General features: G+C 34.4%; 1 protein-coding gene across 1 annotated transcript; it reads right to left on the bottom strand.

The window, feature by feature from the left end:
- Window positions 1–1,623: 1,623 nt before the first annotated feature.
- On the bottom strand, window positions 1,624–5,063 carry LOC145037336 (DHHC-type zinc finger family protein). Its single transcript, XM_078985979.1, has 5 exons — window positions 4,590–5,063; window positions 3,843–4,025; window positions 3,468–3,761; window positions 2,539–2,772; window positions 1,624–2,422 (listed from the first exon to the last, which is right to left on the bottom strand). Exons 1-5 carry the CDS (start codon window positions 4,686–4,688, stop codon window positions 1,922–1,924), a joined length of 1,311 nt encoding a protein of 436 aa, XP_078842105.1. The 5' UTR covers window positions 4,689–5,063; the 3' UTR covers window positions 1,624–1,921.
- Between the last annotated feature and the right edge of the window lie 6,235 nt (window positions 5,064–11,298).

The raw sequence follows: 11,298 nt of genomic DNA, 5'->3' as shown, positions 1-11,298 counted from the left end.
AGTCTCGGCAAGAGGGCAAAGAACACGACAACAGTTTTTTTATGTTCCTTTTATTTGTTGCAGGTGTTCTTTGATGGAGAAGATGAAGAGCATCAGTAGGTTTTTTCTTTTGCTAGTGATGGAGGTTGTGTAAGGGAGGTCTAAAGTGGTGGCTATAGATATGGTTTGTTCCGGTACTCGATCAACGAAGAAGTGGCTCTAATGGTGGGTTTCTCGGTAAAAGCTCTTCTCTCTTTTCTTCTTCTTCTTCTTCCTGGTTCGTTTCAATCGACAGAAAAGGAATCAAATACATATGACAACTTCGATGAATCGGAAGGGCGTATCAACACGTAATTGACTGGGTTTACCTTTATCAGTAGATCCCGATCGTCCAGTCGATTGGGGGAATTGATTTGGGGAGAAATTCAATTTTGTTGATGAATGGAGGATACAATCGACTGGTGTAATGGGTTAAATGAAAGTAGGATTGTTGGGTACCTACTCAGTCGATACGATAGAGGCATTTACGGCAAAAATAAATGAGTTGCTGAGAATGATTCTCCTATTCTCAACATTTTTTATTTTCTCAATTGAACTTATATATATATATATATATATATATATATATATATATATATATATATATATATATATATATATATATATATATATATATATATATATATATAGGGGGGGTTATACGAAAATACAAATAATTTGCGAAAACACAAAAAACCTATGAGATTATGCCACCTCAACATTATCTTTTTGGACAATAATTCATCGAAACTTTGAAATACATGATGATAATCGATAATAGATGAGAAATTGTGTCATATTAGCAAAGTATGATTTTTGACATTTTTATTATGAAAACGTAAATTTAAAAATGCTTAAGGAAGTGAAAAAAAAAAAAGTAATTATTAAAAACGTTTTTAAATCTATATTATCATAATACAATCTAATGTAAACTTATTATCTTTAATTTATTACTAATAAATTTATTTTTTATAGTAAATGTATTCAGTTTTTATAAGATAAAATCTGTTTTCGCAAGATATTTATGTTTTTTTGCGTGAACCTAATTCTCTCTCTCTCTCTCTCTCTCTCTCTCTCTCTCTCTATATATATATATATATATATATATATATATATATATATATATATATATATATAGTTTGGGACCAAGAATGAGAATAAGAACATGACCGGACCGGACTCAAACAGTGTCGAACACTCCCAAAGTCCAATTCGGTCCAAAACCTAGTTTGGCACCTGAAACTAGATCGGACCGAAACCAAACCTGATACACCCTAAACCAATCTGGTTTTCGGTTAAAGTAATTAACAGTTTTCGATCTTCGGGTCGGTACAATCCGGGTCCGGCCCATTGCTCATCCATATGCTAAACCTGTGAAAAAAACATTCTAATTTTGGATTTTTTTTTCCCCTTAAAAACGACATTATTTGGTGATTTTATAGAATTCTGCAAATTAAAAAGATCATGTAATCCACCAAATTTGTCCAATTTGTTTACTAAAAGACCGCTTACTCCACCTAATTGCATTAGAAAATGCGAATGCCTGTATTTGTAACAGAACTCAGTTGTACTTGATATTCAGACACGTCACATTTGATTGAATGATTTAACAAACCCAAAACTTGCTTCATAAACACCAAATCCAATTCGATTGTTGTTAAACACTTGACAAGAAATCAACTCAACCACGAGTTTTAAGCCAAATAATGTACAAGAAAAAAACTTCAAAAAGACATGATTAAAAAAAAAAAAAAAAAAACCAAATATCACCAACTAATTTTACACATGATCCCATCCCATCCCGCAACTCACAAAACCACACCAATAAAACCACCGTGTCAACCCAAACATCACCACCAAATCCTATCTACCACCACGCACTACTAATCAACCAACCTACCACTCACAACTTCACCGCCGCCGGACCGCTAGTACTACCACCACCACCGCCTCCAACTCTCGCCGCCAACGCAAGAACCTCCGGCGACATTTCCCAGCTCCCACTCTTCCTCCCCCAACTCGACCGCCTTGCATGTATAATATTCGCACGATCGCCCTCATCAACTTGTGTTCTTATCTCCGGCGACATTTCTCCAATTCCACCTTCTTTAATATTCAAACCTTCATTGTCACTAAGTTGGCTATCCACTCCAGCACCACCGTCTCCCCACACCGCCTTCCGCCCCATTTCAATGTCCTCCACCGCCTTCCCCATGTTAGGGGACACAAAACCGCCGCCAACCGATCGGCCACCGAGCCCAGGTTCTTTTGGAACGTATGCACGGAATTTGTTCTTGGAATCAGGAATGCTCGTGCAAAAGATTTCTCCAAAATTTTCTAATACTCCTTTGTTGTAGGGGTTTGCTCTCCTGTCATACCGATATCTGAAGTTCTCGTATGTTGTCTATAAAGATAGATTGAAAAATCAGCATAAAAAAAGGATAAAATTGGATAGATGAAAGTAAATTTCTATTTCTTGCATTTAGTGGGAAAAAATAAATGATGAAAATTGTTGATGACCTGATTTGTGCTGATGAGATACAAATGGAAGGCAGTGAGGCCACCAACGAACCAGACTGATATGAAAGTGTAGACGATTAAGACAATGGATGCAGGGGTTTTGATCATTGCTTTCCATAATGTTATGTCTTCTGAATCCATGATTCTTTTAATGTAGATCCAGCAGAAACTAAACACGTATATGCAAAGTAGTGTTGTGGAGAACACAAACATGAAGAAGAATCGATAGTTTCTCTGCAATTTGATTTCACCAAATGGGAAAGTTAAAGAAAAGTGGAAAGAAAACAGGAAAATGCACAAAATGTAAACAAAGCAACAGTAGACATTTGATCCTTATTTGGAATTGACCTCTATTGCGTAAAATTACTATGTTTCCCCACGTTTTAGAATTGCATACCAAAAAAAAAAAGACTAAATTTTTAGTCCCTGTGTTTTTCATTTACATCCCAAAAAAGAAACTTTTTGCATTTTTGGTCCTTATCAGAGGGTTTCATCACATTTTTGCACCCTGTCCCATGTACAATGACTAGTTTGCCCCTTATGTGAACAGACAAGTAATTTAGTCTAAAAAATAAAATAAGGGCACAATCAGAATTTTACATGGGTTTATCGCCTCAAATTAAGGGTCATCACATCCAAAACAAACACTATAACAAAAGAACCAAATTTTGTAACAGAGCTAGCAAGATTCATTCTTAAACATGAGAAGGGCATTTACGTCTTTTGCAAAGACAAGAGATCGATAGCAAGTCTTTGTCCCATCTTTTTAAGTGGGACAAAAAATTACAACTTTTTTCTCCCATTCACATCAATCCCACATGCAAAACATAGTATAGTCTGTTGACTCTGTTCTGTTTTGTCATATCCAACAAATACAAATAAAAATGTAAAAATATAAAGATAATTTGGAGAGAGAAGACATATCATACCAGGCCTATACACTGTCCAACCCAAGGGCAATGGTGATCAAATCTTTCAACACAATTATTGCAGATAGAACAGTGTGAGCATCGAGGAGGTCTATAAAGCATGCAAGTATCACAGTATTTGATCTTCACAGTGACACCATTAACTTCAACTTCTTTAATACGTGGAAGCCTTAATTGTGGGGTTTGATTACTACCTTCAGCATTTCCATCAAACCCTTCTGGTTCTGGAGGATGTGCATTTCTTGGGATAATACCAGGGTCTCTCCCAGAGGTTAGAAGGAGAAGTACTAAAACCTGAGACATTTAATTGTATAAAAGATTTTAGAATTAGAAGTTTAGGATAATAATCAAGTTTAAAAACATATTGGAACTTACATGGACTGTGAATAAAATGGCCACAACCATAACTGATATCCCCCAGTGTTCTTCAAATTCATTCATCAGTTTTCTTGCAACAAAGACACAGAAAACTGAAACAGGAGCTACCACAAGGAATATGGTCAGCACCAGTGATCTTACATCAGGTCCGAATACAAATCTTCCCTGAAGGAAAAATATCTGCAATGCAAACTATTTAACATAAGTTTCATGAAATTCAATGGATACTGTAATCTCATTATACCATTGAAGCACTTGTGGTTGATGTACAAAAGTCGGTTTTTTCTAAAATCAAATTGTGTGTGTGTGTGTGTGTTTTTTTTCAATTTCTTCTGGAAATGATGACTGTGATGTGTGAAGGAATTATTGTTACTATTATGTATGCGTGTTTTGTAGGTCAAATTTTGAAAAAGACAGCAAATGAACATGAATTCAATCTAATAAGTAATAATATCTTCGCAACATGAAAAGAAATAGCTAATAAATGATAAAAATTTCTAGGGTACGCGTATCACGAGTAAACACCACATCGTCGTGCAGAAAAACACGTAAATTGTAGTGAAATTAGCGTTGTAAGGCTCTAGGGTAAATTGTACGAAGTGACTGCAACTTAATCGTTGATCTTACATAAATTTACAAAGAAATTAAGAAGCAAGTCGCCATAACCGAGATTCATGAAACATTTTTCACCAAAAACTCAACAAAACGGGTTGATCCGAAGAGATCGAGCAAAAGAACACTTACATTGCTGCCTTTCCATGTCTGGTAAATTCTCAAGTTATCCTGCCCGTTTGTGGATCCAGACAGAGGATCGGAGCGCTTCGGAGGAGGGACCACATACATCTTTTCTCTCTGTCTTTTCCTTTTCTCAAATCTGAACTCGAGATCTTCACTAATACGTTCCAACACACACTGAAAATGTAAATGCGCTCGAGAAACAAGAAATCATATAAAGTAGAGAAGACGATACTCCACCAATTCCAAAAAGCCACTAAATAAATTAACAACAACAACAACAAAAATTCGAGCCGTCGGAAAATGTAAAAGTAGGATTTCGGCGACTCTTTCACTCCGACGAACGGAAGAACACTTTAAAGGGTGTTCACTTCAGGGTTTGATTGGCCGACAAGCCATGAGAGGGAAGAAAAGGAAAAGGGAAAGGGTTTTTGCGAGAGTGTTGTTGAGTGTAGGGTCTGGGGAGTGTGGGTGTGGGTGTACTTTATTTTCCTCTATATCTCATTCTAGCTTTACAGGATAGTCAATAAGTGACGTGGCGTTATCTTAGTGGCCACGTCATTTTGTGTTTTGGACTGGTCTGTTTCTCTCCTATAGGGAAAATGCTACATTTGTTTCGCTACATTAAGAGAAATAAATTAGTAATCATGGTAATTAATAATTTGGTTGACTAGATTCAATGTGTCTTGAATGAAATAAAAACAAGCCAAGTAAAAGCATTTGTTGTGTTGTTAAATGTGTTCTCTGGTTAGAAGTTTGACTATAGTTACATAACCAATCAAGTAAAAGCAATTATATAGATACAAAGAATTAACATGGTTCGGTCGGTGTTATAAGGATCGAAAAACTATTCTATTAGTAGACTGTGTTCAATGTAATTACATTGGAATCCCTAGCTACGAATAATTATAATTATAAACCCTAGCATATGTTGTGTCGAGCTCATATGCAAGTGAATCCGGAAAAAACTAAACAAACTACTTCAAACATGTATAACTTCAAAATCGTCATTCAAGTTTCTTTACTTTGTTCTAGATCGGGTTACTTACTTCGGGTCCCTAAAATCTAAGTTACATTCTAACAACTCCAAAATATGTAAAAACATATAGGACAATGTATAACATAGATGGCTAGACATATATTGAGTCAATCATATGAAAGCTCGATGGAATTGATCATTAAACATGATTTGTTTGTTTTTTTTAATGACATTAGACGTGTATTAAGTCTCTAACACGGGAGAATGGGGCTCTTGCCATGTTATACGTGTGGAGTGGAATCTTATATTTTCTCTATAAAATAACTTTTATTGAGATTTATAAGACTTCAAAATATATGTGTGTAGGCATATATGACTTGTCTAGCCGATAATATATCCATTGAGTCATTGGTGTGTCAACTTTAGCTCTAATATCATGTTAGATATGTGAATTTTTTTATATAAAAATCATTTGATTGGAGATGTAAGATTCTAACATATATTGAGGCAAATATGATTGCTTCGAAACTCCAACAATCACTAAATGGGACATAACATTAAAATTTCAACGAATAAAAGTAACAGAATTTTAATCCAAAACAAACCACACTACTAATATGAATGTTGAATAATATAAAGCCTAAACATTTATAATTCAATTTTTAGGTCAAAATCAATACTTCCCAATTTAAATTGATTCCCGACTAATTTAACAAAAAGGTCTTTTTCTCATTGTAATGTAGGTTACAGAATTATCATGTGAAAGTTCATGAAAGAAATCATCAGATGTGAAGTGAAAAACCCAGTGGATCTTGACCTGAAAAGTTACTCTGCATGCATGCGAGTCAGTGTCACTACATATCAGTTATGTTATCAGTTATGTCCCTGATTCATCTTTAAACATCATGACAGAAGGAAAGAGGAAAGAAAGAGAGAAAGGCAGTAAGTATGCCATACCTCCTTCTTCGTGTTGTTGTTCGTATTGACATTTTGACGAACAGTTCATTGGCATGATCCCTCAATCTTCTCAAATCCATCATCAATCATCAACTTCAATTCAAGTTCCATATTTTTTATTTACATTTTCACACAACGCTCATCGCAAATCACAGTATGGTTTTGTGCTCAAGTTGAATTGGGTTAAAGATTGCTCTGTGTGTGTTCTTGGCGTAGGACTCGCATGCACGCCACTACTGGATCTTCTCTTCAACCAAATTTCTAATGTCTTTTTCATTAATCATTACCCTTCAATGGTTTTCATGCATGCCTGCACTTTTTAACTTTTTCCCCTACAACTTTTAGCTATCTATCGGTTAGTTCTTTTCATATTTCACATAGCTACCCTAAAGTTTCAACTTTGTAACTTCTTTTAACTCTTTTTTTTTGCTTATATATATATATATATATATATATATATATATATATATATATATATATATATATATATATATATATATATCCGGTAAGAAATTTTTTTTGTTAGGAAGATAAGAAGTTTTTTTTCTACATAGTTTTTTCACGAACAAAAAAATGAATCACTAGATGATTCATTTGTAAAATGATTCATAAGAAAAAATTCTCAAAAAAACATCTTTATGATTCATTTTTAAGTAAATTAAGAAAAAATTCACTTTAATGACAATTTAGTGAATAACAACAAAATCATTATATAAATGAATCATCGAGATGTTTTTTTGAGAATTTTTTCTTGTGAATCATCTTACAAATGAATCATTTAATGATTCATTTTGTTTGTTCGCGAAAAAAATATGTAGAAAAAAAACTTCTTACCTTCCTACCAAAAATTTTCTTCTTATTTGATCTTGATTCTATATATATATATACACACACACACACACACACGTTGTATCGACTTGGGTCTCCCACTACATCAATTTTCAAACATTTTTTTTAATAAGGTTCTAAAAAGTTCGTTATAGCATGTCATGGCTCCAAAGTTTGTCAATGCCGTCAAGTTTTACTAAAATACTGCCTTAACTCATAAATGTATATAAAAATAAGTAATAATTGAAAATACATATAAAAAATATTAATTATATACAAAATTATCGTCTTAAGTTACACTTTACAAGCAACGTGGTTCGCCAAGGCCTAAAAAAGCTTGAAGATTTATAGTACCACTAAAGCACACCTTATGTTATTTAGAACATTGATTTATATGATGTTGCTTTCAAATTGTGAGAGTTAGCTTTTTATTTTTATTTTCAGTATTGTAAAAATTATTAATATAGAAAAGGGAGTGTAGGCCATACCTAGTCGTATTATCACCTCCCCTCATTTCATTATAGATATGGATATGAATTTGATTACGACCATTTAATAAGAGGATATGAATTTGATTACGACCATTTGATGTCTCACGATATATAAGTGTCAACTCTTTGTTTGTCTATAAAAGTAGTTTAAAGTAGACATCTTCCGTATGTTTGATTCTTTATTTTTATTTTTTTAGCTCGAAAATCCTTATGTTTTAGTTTTTTTTTTTTTTTGTGTGTGTATTTTAAGAGCTTAGCTACATACATCTAAGGTGAGACTTAGGACCTACCTAAATTTTAATATTTTCTAGAAATTATATAGAAATTTTTTTAAGATCTAACTTTTAGTATTGGAAAAAATTAAGAATATACTTAGTTTCAATGAGTGAACCACATGATTTTTATTTCTAAATTTTTCATTATATTTGGTCTTTTTAGATATGAAAAATACTATTTTTCCCTTATTAATTTATTTTTCAAAATTTTTATTATTTACATCCACCATGTATATTAGAGATGTCGTTATTTAGTCTTCACATACTCTCTCTATCTTTCGTTCTCTCTCTCTCTCTCTCTCTCTCTCTATATATATATATATATATATATATATATATTCTTTAAGTTAAGTCTACTTTGATTTTTGGGAGAGTCACAATGCGGCTACTGAATGGTCATGATGTGTGTCATGTCACTAAGTAGCGACGCAAAGCCGCAGTCACAACCCAAAACCCTAAGTCTCGATCCTTGAGCCATATTTAAGGAATAAGAAGTTTAGGGTTTCATTTATTCTCAACCTCTATTCTCTCTAAATTAGAGCCCTAGCCTTTGTGTGTGTTGGTGAGCCTTATGAGAGTTTTTGGAGTTTCTTGTTGAAGAAGAAGACAATTGGTGCTCGGAGAAGCCTTGTCTGGTTGAAGTTCCCCCCCTTCTAGACTCTCTATAAGCATTGTAACTTATAAAGTTCCTCATTTTATTCGTTTTCATGCATATAAATAGGCTTCGAAAGTGATTTTGGGCTATTTAAGTTTCTTTCTTTGAAGTTCTTGGAGTTTGGAGAACTCCAACACCATATGCTTGTTCTTGGGTGACTTCTAAACATATTTAAGATCTTTTGTTTTCATGCAAAGGATTCAAACCTTTTTATAAGCATTTAGGAGTTAGGGTTTGAGTTTGATTTTGCATGGGTTATGGTATGGATTGTAGCATCCCAAAAAATCACGCTAAAAATTTCATTTTTAAAAAAAAACCTAATGACTGTATTTGTTTGCAAAACACTGTTGCCTAAAGTTATAATTACAAATCATAGTATCCCAAGATCAAATATTATAAAATCTAAAGGATGTGTATGATCAAGCCTTTGACTTGCCTCAATCATCTGAAGTACCTAAAACAATAAACTGAAAATGTAAGCATGAAGCTTAGTGAGTTCCCCCCCCCCCCCCTACAGTACCACCACATAACATATAACATATACAATCATGCATGTTAGGTCCAATCAGTCATCGATTGGAATACCCTCGGGTCCACAACCTCCCAGTTGGATTACCATGGCTCACAACCTCCCGGTTAGATTGCCATAAATACTACATTCTGGGTCCACAACCTCTCGGTTGGATTACCCTTAGCCCATAATGTCCCGGTTAGATTGCCAAACATACTATATATTGAGTCCACAACCTCCCAGTTGGATTGTCCCGGGTTTGTTGACTGGAAGCACAAAGTAATGCAGTCTCAACCCAACCACAATATAACATAAACATCAGATAAACTTATAACCATTCAACAAAAAAACAGGTAGATCTACAGATCACTACCGCATAACAACATCCTATATACTGGGATACATATCTAACGGTGTAACATCCTGTGTCCTGTCATTTATTATTTCAGGGTCGTGGGCCGAAAGTCAATTGTGTAAATGCTTTGGGCCTTAAGGAAGTTATGTTTAGACATTTTGGAATGAAGCAATGATGGTTATGAGATCTAAACCTTTGAATTATGTTTTGGGTCGAAAGATAGAACGAGAAAAGTCATAGGTCGGGTTCTTGCATGAAATATGGATTTTTGTTTGGGAAGTTTTTATTCCAGGATATTTAGATATGGTTGTAGATCTCCTCAATACATTTACATGGATATAAAGAACATTGAAAATGGAGTTAGAACGAAGAAGTTACGACCGTTTGAAGTTAGGACAATTTTTGGGTTAGCCACGTACGTTGGGCGTACTAGGGCATCCCTACTACGCTCGGCATACGCGACCAGTGCCCAAAACCTATTTTTGTGGTTTAAGCATTATTAAAGCTCCTTAACTTCCCCAAACCCATTCCATTCTTAGCCTCTACCTCTCCCAACACGCTCCTTTGAAACCTTAACCCTAGTTTGAGCCTTGTGAGCAAAAAGAAGGTGTTTTTAAGTGCTTTGGAGCATTCTTGGTTCACCTTAGAGAATAAGGAACTCATTGAAGAAGTGTTGGTTGCATTGGAGCTTGTATATCCAGACCTTGTTCACCTTGATCTTTCTATTGGAGGTATAAACTTTGAATCTTAATGATGAAATTATTAGATCTAGCTAATTTTGGGTGTTATGAGCTTTTGGTCACTTTAAGTGCATAAAGTTTAGATCTTTAAAGTTTGTGACCTTGTTATGGATAAAATTGGAAACTTTATCCATCTAAACATCATATTGATTCAGATATAAAGGTTGGACACTTGGACTTAATGGATTAAGTTGAAAAAGATGCATTTTTGGTCCCTTTGAGACTTAAAGACTAGATATTGTTTGTTAGGACCATTCTAATGGATAAAGTTGGATACTTTATCCATTATGGAGTTATTAGTAACCATAAAAATGTGATCTTAGTCCTTTTATCCGTTCCATACAAGAGTTGTGATGTCTTAATGGATTAATAAGTTAGGGTTTTAGCTTTTGGACCTTCCCTAGCCATGGAAAGTCATAAAGGTGGAAAATTTATGACTTAAGACAATGTTTTGAGGCTTGATCTGAGTTTGGGTGAAAAGTCCTTAAGGGATTAAATGCTTAATGAATGAGTAGGGTCAAGTTGTGTACGATGGGCGTACGTTGAGTACGTTGGGGTGTACTCAACTGTCGTGGACTTTGACTTTTGTTAACTTTCGTTGACCATTGACTTTTTGACCAAGTTTGACCTTGGGTAAAACTTGAGGATTTTGGGCCATTGATGAAGATTTTTTTTGGTTCTAGTGTTAGTGGATTCATGGGAGGAAACCATACAGAAGGGAGCATATCGCAGTCTTTCAAGGTTCTTCGATTCAGGTGAGTTTCACCTTATTGTACCCGTGGGTCGAATGCACCAATGTTGACCCACTAGTTTTAGTTATCTTTAGTATAAGGATTCCATGGGGACTGTATATAGTCATGTAGGATAGACTGAGGACTCTTGATCTAGGTTCTTTTATCTGTATTTTGTTTGGTTGTGGTTCCATAG

This window comes from Lactuca saligna, chromosome 3, assembly GCF_052625555.1.
Source record: "Lactuca saligna cultivar CGN05327 chromosome 3, ASM5262555v1, whole genome shotgun sequence".
In the NCBI taxonomy this organism is placed as follows: Eukaryota; Viridiplantae; Streptophyta; class Magnoliopsida; order Asterales; family Asteraceae; genus Lactuca; species Lactuca saligna.
This window is presented reverse-complemented; position numbering and strand designations above follow the sequence as displayed.